Genomic DNA, 19,124 nt, shown 5'->3' on the forward strand with positions numbered 1-19,124 from the left:
AATCAAGGCAGCAACTAAGTCCAAATTGTATTTTAAAACATTATCCCTAAATCTATTGTCTTTTACGGGGTTTGTGATAGTTTGGGGCGTGGTGGCTCACTGGATTCAGTGGTCACTCTACTACCCTTTCACATACATTTTAACCCTCAGGAGGTGGGCAGCCTCTTTGATCAAGAAAAAACTTAACCCCTCAACCGCCTGAAGGAAAGGAAATTTCACCACAAATTACAAACAAAACAATAGAAATGTTTTGCTCAGCCTACATGAAAAAACTCTGATTTCATTCTGTGCAAAATAGTGAAATAGCAGTTCAAGTAATTGATAGGGGCCAAAATTAGCGTGAATAAAATATTCAAATAGGCATAAGGAAATTCCTCCTTACTCATTTCACCACTAAATCATTTTTTTAAAAGTAACATGATTTTAAGTTAAGCATACTGCTATAGACATGGTGGTGATTGAATTGTAGGAAATACCATTTTGAAATAGTGGGTCAGGACTCCTATGGGGCATCCTAGACAGAGGGCCAGTTGTCCATTAAGGTGCTACCCTTCGATCTTGCGAATAGAACCATAATATCTGTGTGTAAAATAATAGTTTTTGATGATATTTAAGGAAGTGTGAAGGCTGAGAGGTGTGACTCAATTTTTTAGGATGTAAATTATAAATAAAGTGGGAAGGGGCACCGGGGCACATTCCTATTTAGTCCAGTGGAAATCATTAACTGAGACAATGATTTTTATTAGACAACACTAAGCTGCAAGTTCTACATAACCTTCTGATTAGACCAGATGTTCATATGAGACTCATTCAAGTTTCCATAACCAGCTCTGCTCCACATAATCAACAAAGGAATGCAGACATTTCCATAAGGGGACAGATTACACCAAAGGTAAGGATTGTACACTTATGTGACTTAAACATATCTCCTCTTCCTGTAAAATATTGGCCAAGGAACTTCCATTTCTAGTACATCAAACAAAACACCATTGTGCATTTGTCCGTTATTTTCAACAGTCTTGCGATACAGGATTTAAAACGATAACCGTTGGAACAAATGAAAGTTTTGTACAGTGTGTCCAACCAGAAGAAAATATGCCTGTGGATGAGACAAAGACCAACAATTGTCAATTTGGGGTCCACTACTCAGGGTTATTGACCAATATCTGCGCAAGCATAGAGACAGAGACTCTGGCTGTGACGTCCCAGGGACAGTGACCTGGCTGCTGATCTGAGGGATAAGCGCCTGTCAGGTCTAAACAGACCTGGGCTCCAAGCCACCAAGAGTGTCGGTGGGCATATCTGGTAGTCTTCCCACAAGATTGTACTTTATTGTTCATATTGGTTTTTACCAATAAAAATTATATTAGTGTTTCAACTGGGGTTGAGTCCCATTAAGGAAAACGTAAAGATAAGAGGAAAATAAGGATGAAGACTGACAAAACCACTGGAAGTAGCAGGTGCCAGGACTCAGAGATGAGAACAGAACAGGATTGAAGCGAAGGGAGGACATGATCAGATACGCAAGGTAGGAGGAGCAGTGTGCAGAAGGGAGAGGCAGGAGGGAGACACAAGGAAATATGCTGATCCTTTAGGAAGCCATGAGAGTGGTGTAGGTAAGAAGTGAAGGTAGCTGGACAATGAGACAGAGAAGGGAATGGCTTGAGGGCATTTTAAAAGGGCTCAGCAGCACATTTTTATAAGAAACTTCAATCCTCATGAGCAGTAAAGTGACATTTGCTGATCCTGGGAGCACTGAGAGCAGGACTAGGGTGGGGAGTGGATGCAGTTCAGGACGTGACGGATTTCAAATAAAAATGGGATGTTCAGGCAAAGATATTGCAAAACAGCAGCCACTGGATTGCCAAGGGCAACATACTGACTTTGGCCATCAAAGGAAATAGCGTCCAGGATCTGCTCTCCTCTGCCTCCGTAGAGGCAGTGCCAACCCACTTTCTTGTTTTCCGGTTGTAATGCTCACATCCACATATGCATTGGGCCCCCAGGGGAAAACAAGGCACAGAGATCCACTGTGGAGCCTATGAAGGCAGATGCTGGCGCCCCACTTTGAAGGCAGTAGATCATCTTGTCATGGGCCATGTGAGCAGTTTAACAAGGGCTCAGTGAGCCCGCCCTGTGTTAGGCATTTTCACAAGCACTGTTCTATCTAGTTGGTCACCCTTCTAGAATCTCGAGAGGTAGGTACTGTATTATCACCTTCTTGCACACATTAAGTGCATCGTCCAAGCCCTTTATCACAGAGGCAAGGACATGAGCTGGAACCTGAGGAGATGTGGCAGGTGGGCACGTGCACAGCCATGTCCCGTAGGCATACGGGCTCACGTGTGATGCAAAACATAAAAATAAACAACTGTAGGCAATAGGAACTGCCAGGCATGGGCAGGGTTGACATGAACTTCTCCATTCTCCCCTTGAGAGTGATAGGATGTCCCTGAGGCCCTATTTACCTCTTCCTCCCCCCCATTGAACATCAGCCAGAAATAATAAATGGGCAGGGAATCTACCTGTCCACCAGTCCCAGGCTTTCCCGTCCATTTTTTTCTTTGTTTGGTGCATTTGCTCCTCCTGCAGTTTCTGGCTATCTCTCAGTATGACCTTTCTTCTTCTGGTCTGGCCCAATCTCCATGAATAGGTGAGTGTTGGCTGTTTGTGGTGTGGGGCCTGGACCAGGATTGGCCAGAAAGAGGGGTTGGGTGAATGCTCAGGGCTCCATTTCTAGGAGACACGCACTGAGACTGTCACTTCCTTTCTGGAGTGATTTCCACTTAGAAGTCCAGGTCATGGTCACAAGACTCACACAGATACTCCATTTAAGGGACCACAAAAGATTTGAACGGATGCACAGTCACACACCTGTGTTAAGCATGGTCAAGTAACTGAGATCAGCAAACTTCTGGGTCCGACATGTGACAAGGACTCACTGTCCTCACCTAAAACGTGGGATAAGTGTGCAGATGTGTGTGTGTGTGTGTGTGTGTGTGTGTGTACACTGGGGATACTCTGGTTAGTATATGCATCTGTCTGTCTCTGTCATCTGACGATACAGGCGATATCAAATATGATCTATTATTTGTCCTTATAATAAATGAGAATTATAGATATTAGGCTCTTTTGAAAAATGTGGGACCTAAGGATTATCGTTCAGGTATGTCCACACAGGTTGACAATAAATATGGATCTGGGACGAAAGTGCTCATCCATCTGGCTCCATAGCATATCCTTATGGCCCGTACTTTATTGAGATACTGTGGCATCTGTGTGTGTGTGTGTGTGTGTGTGTGTGTGTGTGTATGCACTTATCTACCATAATGCTATACACACAAAATTTAATAAAATGAGTACTTACATTTTATATCATCCATTACCTGAGTCTTATTTAAATTCCCACAATTATACATCATATTCCATTACTGATTTGTTTCAATAGAATCCAATCAAGAATTTCTTTTTTCACTTTCTTAAATTCATTTAATCTAGAAAAGTAATTTTAACATCTATGTTCCCTGTACTCTATTGGTGGCACTGACTTGGTGAACTGACCGAAATGTTTCATAGATTGCCCCACATTCCAGATTCATCTGACCTTAGAATGACAAGCCTCAGAGTTCACTCGCCCCATGTGTGTCCGTATGTGTGTTTGTAGATGCTTGGATGACTGTATGAAGATGCGTTGTGTCTGAGTGCATGACACACAAAAACTAGAGAAGATCCCTCCTCGCATAGGTGTGAATAAAGGACGACCTCACAGGAGCTGGGAGAGAAGCAATTCCAAGCGCTGGTTTCAAGGACCTGATGTGGGTTTTGTTCTAGGACGTGACCAGCACATGGATGGAACTTTTCACAAGAAGCCTGAACAACCTAATCAGCTCTCTCCTGTTGGTGACAGGTGGTGACTAGGTGCCCTCCGTGCTTAAGAACCAGATGAAGGTCACTCAGCTGGAGAGCAGGAATACTCAGCAAAAGGGAGCTGGACTGTGGCCACCTTTGAACAGTGGATGTGTTCCCAGAGCCCAGAATCTAATATAAAGGAGATGCTATGGAAGAGGGTTCTGTTGCTCCAAGAAAAGTGTTTTTACACCTTTTTACTGATAGAAATGGGAGGTTCAGAAAGAAAAGAAGAGAGTATTTTGTTTCCCTTTACCAAAAGCAGAAGAGTGATGAAAGTAAGTCTGACGAGCTGGGCCTTAGAATGAGCTAAAACGTGGGGGTTGGCACAAGGCTGAACATGAGCTTGGCCTTGTAAGTCCAGGAATCGTAGGTGTAGGAACATCACCATCTTCCTCTCCCAGTGCTGCTCCTGGGAGTGCTTGGCCTTGCTCTATGGTTGGTTATGTGTAGATTATAAGTAACTTCCTATGTACTGACATCACTGGAGGAGGAAGAAGGTGAGGAAACTAGTCTTTGAAAGAGCAGCTTTGCAAGTAAAAACGTACATGGCAACTAGCAGTTCCATAATTCATTTGTGAAATATGTTGTTTATATTTTTCTCGCCATGTGTTTGTATGATGTGCGCCTTGTGTATGATGTGTATGGTGTATGCATATGTGTAAGGTCTGTGTGAGTATGTGTGACACAGAGAGCAAGGTGCTAGGGGGAGTGTATCTTGTAGGAGTATAGGTAGGTGAATCTATTATGGTGAAATGTATGAGAGAATGTAAGTATAGATCAGGGAATATTTGAGATCATAAATATAAATTGTGTGTATGTGAGACAATGTATCTCGAGGGGCCTATGTTTATATCCAATAGGATATGAGTTTATGAAGACACACTTGTCTTCTGGACAGAAATCTCAACTTGGAGTGTTATTAGTTCAAATGTTAGGATGTTATACAGCTGTATAGCTAAGGGGTACTTGAAAATGAGTTTTTGTGTGTGTGTGTGGGGAGGAGAGGAGTAAGGACCCAAGAACTTCACTAGATGGAACTTTGCTAATTTTTATTTGTTATACGTATTATCCAGTGTAGAGTAGGAACTCAATTTGTGTTTGCTGAATTGACTATATTTTTGGATGGCCATGAAGGGGTGTTGACCTCATAAATCTGAGAGTCATGGTCATTACAGATCCTTGAAAGAGCAAGCAAGTATCCTGGGACAAATTTTGAAATTCCACATGACAGAGCAAGCAGATCTTGTCAAGGTCTTGTCAAGACCAAGCAAACAATAATGTCTGTGAATTCACAGAAACTATTTCCACCTGGAAAAAGTATGTGCTGTAATTTTAAACTTGTATCAGTAGCGTACCATAAAATGAGAAGAGTGATTGCAGCCCATCTGGAAAGCTGCTTGGAGGAGTTGTGTACAGGGCAAAGGTGGCCAGATGAATGAACATATTCTCGTTAGGTAGTATGACTATCTATCTCAATATATCTGAGACAACCCAGGATTATGCAAGTTACCTGCAGTCGTTTTAATATCAACCTATTTTCACTTCAAAGGTGTCCCACGTTGAATGATAAATCATCTTATCTTTAGGAGGCAATAGTCATGAGTGGTTGGAAGTGAGAGTGACTCACATGACCCTAACTACTCTCTACTACCCTCTGTCCTCAGGACCTGGGGCCTGTGTCACCGTGTTCGACGATGGTCACTTTCAACCTGAGCAATTACAACCCAGGACCCTTCATTCTGGTGGGGATCCCAGGCCTGGAGCAATGCCATGTGTGGATTGGGATTCCCTTCTGTATCATCTACATTGTGGCCGTGGTGGGAAACTGCATCCTTCTCTACCTCATCGCGGTGGAGCATAGCCTTCACGAACCCATGTTTTCCTTTCTCGCCATGCTGGCCGTGAGTGACCTCGTCCTGTCCACAGCTGGTGTTCCCAGGACACTCAGTATCTTTTGGCTCAGGGCTCGAGAAATCACATTCCCAGGGTGTCTTACACAAATGTTCTTCCTCCACTATAGTTTTGTCCTGGATTCAGCCATCCTGATGGCCATGGCATTTGACCGCTATGTGGCCATCTGCTCTCCCCTGAGATACACCACTATTCTGACTCCCAGGACCATCATCAAGATTGCAGTGGGCATCTCCTTTCGAAGCTTCTGCATTATCCTGCCAGTTGTATTCTTGCTCACACGCCTGCCTTTCTGCAGGACACGCATCATACCGCACACATACTGTGAACACATAGGTGTTGCCCGGCTCGCCTGTGCTGACATCTTCGTCAACATCTGGTATGGCTTTGGTGTCCCCATCATGACGGTCATCTCAGATGTGATTCTTATTGCCGTTTCTTACAGCCTCATCCTCCGTGCCGTCTTCCGCCTCCCCTCCCGGGATGCCCGCCACAAAGCCCTTGGCACGTGTGGTTCCCATGTCTGTGTCATCCTCATGTTTTATACACCTGCCTTTTTCTCCATCCTTGCGCATCGCTTTGGGCACAATGTCTCCCTCACTTTCCACATCCTGTTTGCCAACCTCTACATAGTTATTCCCCCTGCACTCAACCCCATTGTCTATGGAGTGAAGACCAAGCAGATCCGAGATAAGGTCATACTTTTGTTTTCTACCAAGGCTACGGAATGATGTTTCAATGTGCTATGGAAAAGCTGACGTCATTCTATTGGGGATATTAATGTAGTAAGATAGAAAACAAACATTCTTTTTAAAATGAGAACTGCCTGCAGGTGCTTTTGCATATGAGGAAAATGGTGTGGCCTCTATGAAGGAGACGGTTCTACGTGTAAAAATTCCTTGATGACCTGTTTGCTTGTGGAGCATGAAGTTGCACAGAATTTGATCAGGAAGAAGAGGTGAAAACAGAGAGCTGACTCACTGTGAATGGACCAAGCAATACAAATTTGGAAATTGAGATTCGCAACTGGGCGGGAGGGAGAAAAAATGTGTTAAGTGAGGCAGAGAAACAGAAGAGAGACTAAAAGTGAAAATATCCATGAGGAATTCTTATTGAGGGCATTTGTAGATGAATTAGGAGCATTGGTGGTTATATTCAATAATATTATTGTCCATGATATGCTTCTGCAGGTCTCTACCAATGCACCCCGTCCCACTATGACACATAAAATCATTTAGTACAAGGGCTAGGAGCAGCGCCATCTACCAGCAGTGCTGTGATGGGGAGGAGAGAGCATGTATTTCTCAACACCTGCATTCTAGCTCCAGGGCTGGCAGAAGAGAGGAGCTTCTAGGCTCCAAGACACTGAGAAAGTGAGCCGCAGAGATGTGCCAGGAGACCTCAAGCCAGTTCAGTGACATAGCATAGTAGATGTTTAAGTCCCTGTGGGACTTTTATCGACAGAGTGTATTTCCTGGACTGGAAGAGAGAATCAATTACAAGACACATCAGTGCAGTGAAGGGGGATGAGGAGAGAAAATCTACAAGAAAGTGATGCATCCATGGCAAGATGCATCTAGTTCCACAGGATTAGATTAGAGACAACACTGCCGTGTTCAAAAAAAGATCTAGAGTTCTTACAATAAATCTTTTTTCTTCTTTTGACCATTATCCGCCGATTTGGAATTATTTGTTGGGTACCCACTGGGTTGCAACACGGTTCTAAGCATTTGGGAAGTGAAGGTTAACGATACAAAGACTCCGCCCTGCGTTTGTGGAGCTTATATTCTCAGGAGAGTGACACACGAGAAACGAGAGAACAAGTTCTACACCTTCAAAGAGGGATGTAACCGATGGAAAAATGCAGCAAATACAGTGATGCACTACAAGTGGACGAGGAGGACAGGGCAGCGAGGACCGCAAAGGCAAAGGCCCTGGGGCAGGACACAGTGTGACATGACTGTGCACAGAGCAGAGGCCAGCGTGTCTGGAGCAGAGCGAGGCGGGGATGCAGGAGCAGGGAGGAGGGGGGAGCGTGGCCGGGTCCTGTGGGGCTGGAATCATCGGAACCTCATTGTAGGAGGAGGAAACTGATGCCAGCAGAGTGAACGTGACTTTTCCAAGGCACACAGCGGGGCGGTCATCAATGTGGAGCTACACTAGACTCTGCCAACCCCCAGTTCAGAGTTTTCCCCACTTGACACAACCTCACTCTCGTAAAAAAGAAAACATGAGTAGGAATATCAGAGCCCATTTTTCTTGTTTCTGTGAAGCCTCTTGTCATAAATTAAGCCACATCCTTCTAAGGGAGGAGCCTGCTTTCTGTGCCAGCTGCTAGAAATGCCCTGAAGAGATGATCTCTTAGTCTCTTCTGATTATTTCCATTCTGCTGAGAACATGGATTAGCCAAGAGCTGATATTTTTAAAAGTTTACTAAGGAAGGGATAGTAAATAAATAGATTCTGAGCTATTTATTTTGTATTTTTATTATTTTTATTTATTATTATTTCATAAGTTTATTTATTTTTGAGAGAGAGAGAGAGAGAGAGACAGAGAGAGAGAGAGAACACTAGCAGGAAAGGGGCAGAGACAGAGACACAAATTCAGAGCAGGCTCCAGGCTCTGAGCTGTCTGCACAGAACCTGAATCAGGGCTCAAACTTGTGAACCAGGAGATCACGAACTGAGCTGAAGTTGGACTCCTAACCTACTGAGCCACCCAGGCGCCCCTAGACTGAGCTAATTTAAAAGTACATACTTGTTTCATCGTGGTAGGGACTCAAACCCGTGGTTATTCACCAACAGGCATGAATGGCTCACATGAAAGCCTAATGACCTAGAAAAACCAACATAGGAAGCAATTGTCTCCTGCACTGTCTCCCTTACCCTCTCCCACTATCTTTGAGCTAGTTATATGTTCTTATGTTTCTACTTCTTCCCCAGGACAGTTCATTTATTTCTGTGACTTATGGCCTCTTTTCTGGTAACTCTCTATCTCAGTTTTCAAAAGAGCATCCTGATAAATCTCAGTGTCTGTTTTCCTACTTCATAGGCTTGGTATTAGGAGTACATGAAAAATGTAGATCAATGTGCATTGCAGACTGTAAAATACTAATCTAATGTCAGGTTAGTAGTTGACTACCACTGCCATTCTCATCTGGAAGCAGAATCTCAGCAGCATGTGCAACTCTGAGCTCATCATTGTCACTTAAAATCCTCCCTCCACTGTACTGTTCATTGGAGGAAAAAACAGGTTAAGCCTGGTGTTTCTCTTCCCTCAAGGTCCGATCTCCTCCCTGGCTGCCCCAATGGTTCTTTGTGGTGACACTGGCTGCAAACATTCCGTTCCAGTGTCAAACTATGAATGAAATTATGTGTTCTGGCTGGATTTAAAAGACAATAATTATGCAAATATCAGCAAGTAACTTTCTCATACGTAAGTTATCGTTTCCTATCCGTTGTTTTTATAAATTCCCCATCACTTATATTAAATATAAAATACGTTGACCCTATCAATGGGGGATGAAACTGTTTTATTATCCCATCATCAGAATTTAGAGCTGTATTCTACAGATATAGGGATCCATGAATGTGTCTCTCTAAACCCTCTCCTCCAAACTTTCCACATGTGACCATTCTCAAGGTGTCTGTGATTCCATTGTGTTGCCTCTTATGTTTTAGCTCTCGATGCCTAGTCACCCCACCGTCCTGTTTACCCGCACCTTAGCCAGACACTTGCACACTGTACCTAGACCAGATAGTGTACTTATGTCTTATATTGTAAGAAAATGACAACTAAATGTAGGTTTGTGCTCAGAAGAATAATGTAGGGCTTATTAAAAATGAGGAATGGAATAGATTTCAATGTCTGTCTTAGAGGTAAGGAGGCAGTTGGAGATTTTTATGTTATATACCTGCCGCTTTGAACCTATACTTTAAAATAAATAAATAAATAAATAAATAAATAAAATTCAACAGGTAAAAAACTCAATTTAAAAAATAAAATAAAATATTGCTAAATTCTATGTGGAACTACAAGTTTATCTTACTACCTATTTGATGATTACAAAAAATACATAGAAATTCAAATGTCCATTGAATTTTATAATTCTTTAAGTAGGCGTATATGCATATCTCTAAGAACCAATTTGTTGATTAAAATAATTGCATAGAGATATTAATTATGGCTATTTAGAGAATTCATCAGTAATGGTGTATTATTGACATTTATGTCTCTCAGCTAAATCTGTATGGAATGTTAAAGTAAAAATTTTTTTTAATTTAAAATTTTAAAAATTAATATGTCCAAAAAAAACCTAAAAGTAGAATTACCCTACTACTGCACTACTAGGTATTTACCCAAGGGATACAGGTGTGCTGTTTCGAAGGGACACACGCACCCCCATGGTTATAGCAGTGCTATCAACAATAACCAAAGTATGGAAAGAGCCCGAATGTCCATTGATGATGAATGGATAAAGAAGATGTGGTATACATATATAATGGAGTATTATTCGGCAATCAAAAATAATGAAATCTTGCCATTTGCAACTACGTGGCTGGAACTAGAGGGTATTATGCTAAGTGAAATTAGACAGAAATCATATGACTTCACTCATATGAGGACTTTAAGAGGCAAAATAGATGAACATAAGGGAAGGGAAAAAATAATATAAAAACAGGGAGGGGGACAAAACAGAAGAGACTCATAAATATGGAGACCAAACAGAGGGTTACTGGAGGGGGTGTAGGAGGGGGGATGGGCTAGACGCGTAGGGGGCATTAAGGAAGTCACTCCTGAAATCATTGTTGCACTATATGCTAACTAATTCGGATGTAAATTTGAAAAAATTAAACTAAAAAAAAAGTTTAAAACTATTTTATAAGGCATTAAAAAAAATAACAGTCACTCCGCTGTGGTTTTAATCAGCTTTGGGGCCATCACACAATGAAGACAGTTATCTGGAGTTAACACATTTTTACAATTCCCCATTCTTATTCCTTATTCTGTTTAGCTGATCCATTTTTCCTAACAAGACTTCTGATGTAAGCTTGTTACAATCTTGTTAGCACTGCAGTTCTTGTCCATTGCTGTCACTGTTCCATCAGAACAACTTTGACACCAAACTTAAAACCTTTGTTGGTACTTGTATCCTTCATAGTTTTATATCAGTTTAGAGTTAGTTCGGTTTGTTGGCAACTTTAGAAAGAATAACTCCTCTTTCAAGTCACTGCTATGTGCAAATCACACATATAATAAAATAATTATGTTGGGCAACGAAAAATACTTTAAAGCTTTATTTGCTCTGTGAGTTGGCTTCTGTAACATGACCTAGTTCCCAAACATGTGGTGCTGTGCTGTCATTGTAAAATGGGCAGCCGGCCTACAGCAACCACAAGTGCAGGGTGGATTCCTCATTTAGGACTCTTAGGAAGAAATCCTCATGTTTGCACAGTGGGCTTGCTGTTGACAGTCTCCCGCCTTATATCAACGGCTGCTTTTACAGTTCCCGTTACAACGTATCCACACTGACTCCACAAGGGAAAGGCTGGACATGAGAGGAGATTACTGGACTGTTCTAGAATATTAAAAGACACTTTTACAATAGTACAGAATTGTTTTGATAATCTGTAAGTTTGTTCTGTGACAGTGTGAACAGAAAACAATTCATTCAAACTAGGTCTCCAAAAAAATCCACGCTGTGGAGGAAATACCGTGAAAGACCTGTCGTTACCACATCCTCTCAGGCCCTGCTCCGTGGAAGGGAGGGCACTTTTGAGGGAGGGGTGATGTTTTGAAAGGAATTATGTCTACCCCCGGGTCTGGCAGGACCCCATGTGGGCCCAGCAGGCGTGACTGACAGCCAGTTTTCCTCAGCTGACTCTGCAAGCCACGGCCTTGACTGATGTGGCGTCCGCTGTCCTAACACAGGCACCTGCTGGGGCTCCACGCTCGCTGCTCATCTTCACATCACCTGTTTGGGAAGATCCAGGAATCCTCATTGTACAAAGGAAAACACTGGGGTCGGAATACTTAAGTAACTTGCTGCAGGCTGTCTGGTAGTGGAGCCTTAATCATTCCCAGTCTGCAGGACTCAACAGCCCAGGCTCTTCCCATCACACTTCTTTGTCTGTTTATAGGGCTGGGGGGCAGAAAGGATGCCAAGTGACGATGACTCTCCATGTCTGGGTGGCACCCGGGTGTGTTATTTGTGTATGGTGAGGCACATCTCCATCTGAGTTCTCTGTGCCCCTTCCAGTGGTCCTGCCTGGTCTCTTCCTCTCCTGGGTCCTGAGCCCATCAGGTGTAGAGACCTGGGACCAGGAAAGTCGGCAGACAGGACTGCAGACCGCTGCTAATTCCTCATTAACAGTGCACAGCTGTGACCAGCAGCTTCTCAATCCCCCACCAGGGATGCAGGGTCCAAGCCCTCCCGAGGGCCCTGAGAAGCGACTCATAAGTCCTTCCCACCCATCCCTGCTCTCCCCCAGGCTTGCCCCGGGAGCACCTGTGGAGTCTCCCAGGTCACCAGTGCACTGACTCCTGAATGGACCAGCTGGAGCAGTAGGGACTGAAGCAGCACTGGGTACATGGAGGCTGGATGCCCTTCCTCGTCTCTAATCGCAACTCCGCAGCAGAGAGGTGAGAGCTCCCGACCCCTCAGCAGCAGGAATTCATCAGCCGAGATCAGGCACCCCCTAGACAGGGTGTGGGGGCTCCTGAAAAGTTCTCCTCCCTGTGCCCTACCTGGATTTATCCCACAGTGAGCCAAGCACTGAAGGTGCTGCTAAATTGCCCATCCCCATGGGATGGTCTGAGAAGCCTCTTTGTCCTGACGGAAATAGGTGGTTCAGACTCTTTTTCAGAGAACAACTTCGGGGTGCAAAGGAGAGCATGAGGCAGAGGCCACCGTGGCCGTTAAGTTTCAGAACTGAGGGTGAGGTATCAGCACCCCCTTCTCACCCTTTCTGGGTCAGAAAAATGTGGAAGGTGTGGGCTGGGGACCAGGAGTAGGGATTAGAGGACAGCATCACCACATTCTATTTTATGTGGAAGCAGTCTTGTGTTCAACTTTCTTTTCTTGGCTCCATTGGCAAAGGAAGTTCTTTCTCTTTCTGATCAATTCTTTTTTAACTGTTTTTTTATTTTTGAGAGAGAAAGAGCAGAGGAGGGGCAGAGAGAGAAGGAGATTGGGTCCCAAACAGGGGTCCATGCTCACAGCAGAACCCAATATGGGGCTCGAACTCACGAACCATGAGATCATGACCTGAAGTGAAGTTGGATGGTTGACTGAGCCAACCAGGTGCCCCTCATCAGTTCTAATCTGATACTCTCAGCCTACCTTCAAGCCATAGTTTTTTCCAAGTTCAGCACCCCTGTGTTTTCAACACTCTTTAGTTCAGTTCCCATCTCATCTTTTTGTTTTTGTAACATATATTAATGCATGATTGATCAGGTTTTGAAATTGAGAACTAGAAAGGCAGAGGAAAGGAACGCAACAGGAATGGGCTCAAGGAAAATTATAAGTGCTAAAAGTAATAATGATTATTCTATCTAACATGCTTTGGGGATGCACTGTGTTTCAGGCAGAATTGTTTTATTCATGTTTAAAACTTTTTATTGCTTTTTAAGTGAAAACATCATTTCACAATTCAATTCATATACTTTAGATCAAAAACTGTTTTTGATGTGGCCTCTTCTCTATGATTATCTGTGGAGAGCCCGTTCTGCTGGTCTTTGGGTCATGTTGTGGGTTCGTAACCCTGATGTGAGTGTTATTTGGCATATTCATGGGATGAGGTGAGTTCAGGATCCTCCTAGTCTGCTATCTTCCCAGAAGTCTCAGAATTGCTTTACATGTTATTTTATTTATCCTTAAAAAATACCTGTAAAAGAGACACATTTATTCTTTATCCCTACTATAGGTAAAAGAGATAAAGGCTTGGAGAAGTTGAGAATCTCAACAGCTTGTATGTGGAAGAAGTAGGATGTGAACCTAGATAATGTGGCCTTGGAGCATGCTCTAGATCTGAACCACTGGGCTGACTTGGGAATACTCGGAACAAGGAAAATGGACCTTTGTGATAGGTTTCCCTCTCACTCCTTCCTTCTCCACATTCAGGATGGGGATCTCAAATTCTGATGAAATGAAGTTCAAAGTACTCAATCAATTCGGCCCAAACCCTATTAGAAAGCTGGGACTTAGCACATGTTGTTAGAGTTCAGTTCTGGAACTCTTCCCTTCTGCCTTCTTTTTGTCTTACTGCTGCCAGCCACATTTAATATGTTCTTGTTCTGCTCTTCCCTGGAGGGGAAACTTGTCTCTCAAGCCCCTTGGGCAGGACACAGTACATGAGCCACTCTGAGGACAGGGAGGCTGTCTGAGAAGGATCCATAGTGAAGGACGAGGAAGGACACGGGCTCTGGCCTGGAACCCACGGGGTGGAGGCATCGATGGAGGGAGACGGGTCTCAGTCTGCAGCAGGTGCAGGCAGGTCTGTGCGCCCCCAGTGACCCTGCCAGTACAAAGGTGCGCATGTGTGAATGGAGTCAGAGTGAGGACACTGTCAGCGTGGAAGTGAGACCCAGGACCAGATGATCTGCAGAGTCTGTGTGAGTGGCAGAGGTGGCCTCTCCTGCCCAAAAGGAAATTGCTGTCAAGTGAGGAACATGGCAAGGCTTCTGGGAGAGAAAACAGTCCTGGACTGGGATGCAGGGGTCCTTGTTCCATGTCCCAGATATGTGTGACCTTAGTTTTTCTGTGCATTGGTGTCCTGATCACGGAAAGGGTCCCAAGACAGGGTGATACTGTGCATGCAGCAGCACACAGGAGAGGCCCCAGGACTTCAGCCCTTAGCTCAGAGACGTTGCTCTGCCTGGAGCTCAGGAGGAGGGGCATCCTACTTCCACCCCCTCGACATGTCCCTTGGCAACTCCTGACTCAGAGAAGATGCTGAACTGTGTGAGGCCTGGAGACCATGTGAGACTGGGCAGAGGGCAGAGCAGGCAGTGAAAGATGAGAAGCTGCAACTGTGTCTATAGAAAGCCAGGCACAAAGCAGAGGCTGAGGCTGGAGGTTGGGAGCAGGGTCTTTGCCTCTCCCTCTCCCCTTTCTCTTAGCCTTTGAGAGGAGATGGAAGGAGAAGAAGTGTGGACTGTGGGAATGTGGGATATGGGGCAGTTGTCCCTGGAATTTTGCCATAAGGAAGTGTGTTGATAGGGCCCACACCCTGAGTTCAGGACTTTTTTATGGGGCCCCTGCCTGGTACAGGTCATGTTTGTCCTGTGGTTTGGGGAGAGACGTTCCCAGGCCCTGAGGGTGTTGACATCTTTCTTTCCTTGGAAAGGCTGGCCCTGTCTTGTTTGTCCTAGAGTGACATCCCCCACCCACGGGTCGTCAGGAGGAGAGGAACCCATGGGTCCCCCATCATGAGAGAGTGTAGACCAGACCCCGTGACTTGGCAAAGCCTTATTCTTCAGAAGGAAGTTCTGGTTTCTAAACCAATAAGACTTTTATTTGGAAAGTCTATCCTGGTTTATTACCTAACACTTCTCTGCAAGAGCCAAAATGTAGGGCTGTGAAAAAAGGCCCAGGAGGCACTGCTGCAGAGAAGCCTAGAGCACACATGGACCATGAAATGCTTGATAGCCATCCCTCCCGCCCCCATGCCCAGACCACTGTATTCTCTGCTCACCTGCCCCTTCATTCCCTGGAACAGCTTAAAATACCAAATGCACTATCTCATGAAGTTCATGGACATAACTGTGGTCTTTAGGAAGAGCGTGGAAAGCACATTTAGCTTGCATCCTTTTTCTAGGCTGTTCCTTATCCACCTAAACCCAGGTAAGTAAAGTTTGTCCACATCCACCATTGGATGCACCATACTGCACTGTCATTGTGGTATCTGACCCAGTCCCTTCCACTGCAGCCAAACCGTGATGCTCTTCTGTGTCCTCTGGGTGATCAAAACTTTTCCAGACTGAGCTCTTCAGAACCCAAAGGGTCTGTCCATGGACAAAGAACAGAAGAAAAAAGAGCCACAAAACTGAGTCAAGGGATGAGTTTCTACACTGGTCAAAGCAGGGATTAATTTTCACAACCCAGGCATTTTGAACTATTATGAATAGAGCTGGAGGTAAGAATTTCAAAGCCATTGAAAGCTGGGACAAAATACTAGACAAACTAGAAGGAATATACTGTTTGGGAGGGTAAGTGAGCTAATAAAGTGGCTTCTGGAAAAAGACTTTGGAAGAGGAGCTTTGTCTGAGCACCTGTGGGTGAATGAATGGAAAAAGAGCCATTCCATATATGCTTCCTTCTGACTTATAGCTTCCCTGGGGTAGAGGGGGGCACAGAGAATGTTGGCAAGATTGGGCTTGTTTGACACGAATAACTTCCTCTGGGACAGGTCATCAGGAAAAGCATATTCCAATGCTTTCATGTGCCTGGGATGTTGAGGAGACATTCCTCCCAGAGATGACTGTCAGAAGAGTGTGGTCTGTAATCAGATGAGTTTTGATTCAAATACTAGTTTTATTAACCAGATGGGTATCCTGGAGTAGGTCTGTTGACCTGTCAGAAGCCAGATTCCTTCATTTATCATATGGAAACATTAGCAAACCCACAGATGGCTAGGAAATCCATAGGCCAGCATAGGGCTGTCAGCAAATGCTTTAGTACCCAAAGGCTGGACCCTCACCCCCACCTATCTGAAATCTCTGGGGAACTGATGATTGCTTCTCACAGGCCTCATTCATACCCTGCAGGGACAGAGCCAGGTGGAACCAGGAGATGGAAATGGATCCTGTACTGGCTGCTCTCAACCAGACTGTGCTTATCTCTGGGCCCGGTCCCTTTGTCCTGCTGGGGGTGCCAGGACTGGAGACCTTGCATGCCTGGCTTGCGGTGCCTGTATGTCTGCTGTACATGGCTGCTTTGGCAGGGAATGTCCTTCTACTGGGGCTGGTGGAAGCTGATAAGACACTTCAGGCACCCATGTACCAGCTGCTGGGGCTTCTGGCAGCTGCTGACTTGGTTCTGGCCACATCCACGGTACCCAAAGCTCTGGCTGTGCTGTGGGGCCTGTCAGCAGAGATCTCTTTCGCGGCCTGCCTAGCTCAGCTCTTTGTTACCCATGTGGCCTTCATTGCTGAATCTTCAGTGCTCCTGGCCATGGCCGTGGACCGCTATGTGGCCATCTGTCAGCCTCTGCGCTATGGGGCATTGCTGACACAGCATGTGGTGGGTGGAGTGGCGGTGGCTGCCGTGACCCGTGGTGCCTGTGTCATGGCACCCCCTGTGGCCCTGCTCCAAAGACTGCCTTACTGTGGGCAGCGGGAGCTCCCCCACACCTACTGTGAACACATGGGTGTGGCTCGGCTGGCATGTGGTGACACGCGCCCCAACGTTTGGTACGGACTAGCCACCACACTTCTATCCCCAGCACTGGACTTCGGGCTCATCGCCACTTCCTATGCCTTCATTCTCCGTGCTGTCTGTCGCCTGCCGTCCCACGGTGCCCGCTGCAAAGCCTTGGGTACCTGTGGGGCCCATGCCAGTGTCATCACTCTCTTCTACACACCCGCTCTCTTCTCTTTCCTGGCCCACCGTTTCGGCCGCCATACGGTGCCCGGCCACATCCACATCCTACTGGCTAACCTGTATGTGGTGGTGCCCCCTGCCCTGAACCCTGTGGTCTATGGAGTACGTACCCAACAGATCGCTCAGAGGCTCAGGCACTTGCTTCGATTGTGCTGGGTCGGAGCCGTAAGGGGTGTGAGCCCTGAGAGGGCCTCCCATAGCAGTGAATGAGCACATGTTTTCTGCAGCTTGTGCGTCAGATGGCCAAGTAGTGCTACAGCAATCCTTGGAGCAGAGCTCTGACCAGGGCATCTTCATCATCTGCCGATAGGTGGCGCTATGGTCACCCCAGCCCTGTTCCCATCTCGTGGACAGAATGCGCACTGAACACATCTCGCCACAGAGGTCTACCGTGTCTATAGACTTTTCCTGCTCTTTCTAACTCTGTATTGATCTCCACAGTTGCATCTCACACACATAGAACAGACTGGGCCTGGACTGTGGCAAACAGGGAGGCCCAGGATGCAGCCTGGTCATCAAGATCTCATCTTTCCCCATCACTCTGACCAGCCAGGGCCGGATTACTGAAAGGTTGCTCTGAGTGGGGCCTTTTGTATAGCGCATGACGCTAAGCAGGAACTCCATGTTTGCTGAAGGAATGAAGACAGGAGGGCCTGAGGAAATGGCGCAATATGAATAAAAGAGCACACAGCTCTGGAAATTGATGTGCTTTCTGACCTGGAGACTAACACCTAAATCTTGAGAGAGCTGCTGGTTCTGGGAGGGAAGGCAGTGGACTACCCCATGCTGCCCACCTAAGCTCTTTCTCCTGTCTGCTCATGTGCCGAGCCTTCCTCTGCTCTCCCGGCTAGATCCCCTCACTAGTTTTCATTGGCAGAATATAGGAAGATGACCCCAGCACTAGTTGTCGTGCTTCAGGCTCTGTGTTCTTTCATACTTCCTCCTTTCCATCCCTTTTTCCATAACGTTCTAGTAACACCCACCTGCGCAGTGATTCGGGATAGGTTTTCTGCTCCAGGTAGCTTAGGGTTCCCAACTCATTCCTCTCATACCTCCCTAACCTCTGTGGCTCCTCTGGGACAGAGGCTAGGCCACAGGAGCTGATGGAGAATGGATCCCAGGCCGTGAGCAGGGAGTCAGAAGGTGAAAATCTGTAAAGCAAGATGAAGGTATGGTCTCTCATCAAGGATTGCCCAAGAGAGTCCAAGGCATTTCTTCCTGGAGTCATCCATTCACTTAAGCTCTCTCATCCTTTCCCTAGGAGGAAAAGTAGAGACTTCATATGCCTTTCTCTTGTAGGTATTATGTGCTGGGCAAAGGGCTATAAAGGACGGGATGCATTAGCAAATGGCCTTTATGCTGAATGTCTATGATATCTGAATTGGGGTTGCAATGACAAGTAGGAAAATAATAAGGGATGATACAAATTTCTCAATGGGAAAATGCAGTCTTCATAGGAAATCTGACATCCTCTTAGGTATTTGGGGGTTTGAGACTCACCACTGCCTGGGAAGTTCTCAGTAGACATAGTGGAAGAGAAAGGGGTAATTTCTGGTGGCCAGCCCTAGGAACACTGAGCTATGACTCAGGACCAACTCTTCCTTTTCTTTAGGGTACCCCAGGTACCAGGCCCAGAGGACCAGAGGCTTGACAAGAAGATATTGGGAGGGGGCTCTCTTGAAGGACAGGGAGTGGAGGCTGC

General features: G+C 45.6%; 2 protein-coding genes across 2 annotated transcripts; both read left to right on the plus strand.

The window, feature by feature from the left end:
- The first annotated feature begins 5,590 nt into the window (after positions 1-5,590).
- Positions 5,591-6,560, plus strand: LOC125914083 (olfactory receptor 52H1). Its single transcript, XM_049619233.1, has one exon. The coding sequence runs from the start codon at positions 5,604-5,606 to the stop codon at positions 6,549-6,551; it is 948 nt and encodes a 315-aa protein (XP_049475190.1). The 5' UTR covers positions 5,591-5,603; the 3' UTR covers positions 6,552-6,560.
- Positions 6,561-16,414: 9,854 nt separating this feature from the next.
- LOC125929234 (olfactory receptor 52D1-like) lies at positions 16,415-17,632 on the plus strand. The gene has a single exon (XM_049640228.1). The coding sequence runs from the start codon at positions 16,613-16,615 to the stop codon at positions 17,630-17,632; it is 1,020 nt and encodes a 339-aa protein (XP_049496185.1). The 5' UTR covers positions 16,415-16,612.
- Positions 17,633-19,124: the final 1,492 nt, after the last annotated feature.

Source organism: Panthera uncia, chromosome D1, assembly GCF_023721935.1.
Source record: "Panthera uncia isolate 11264 chromosome D1, Puncia_PCG_1.0, whole genome shotgun sequence".
Classification (NCBI taxonomy): domain Eukaryota; kingdom Metazoa; phylum Chordata; class Mammalia; order Carnivora; family Felidae; genus Panthera; species Panthera uncia.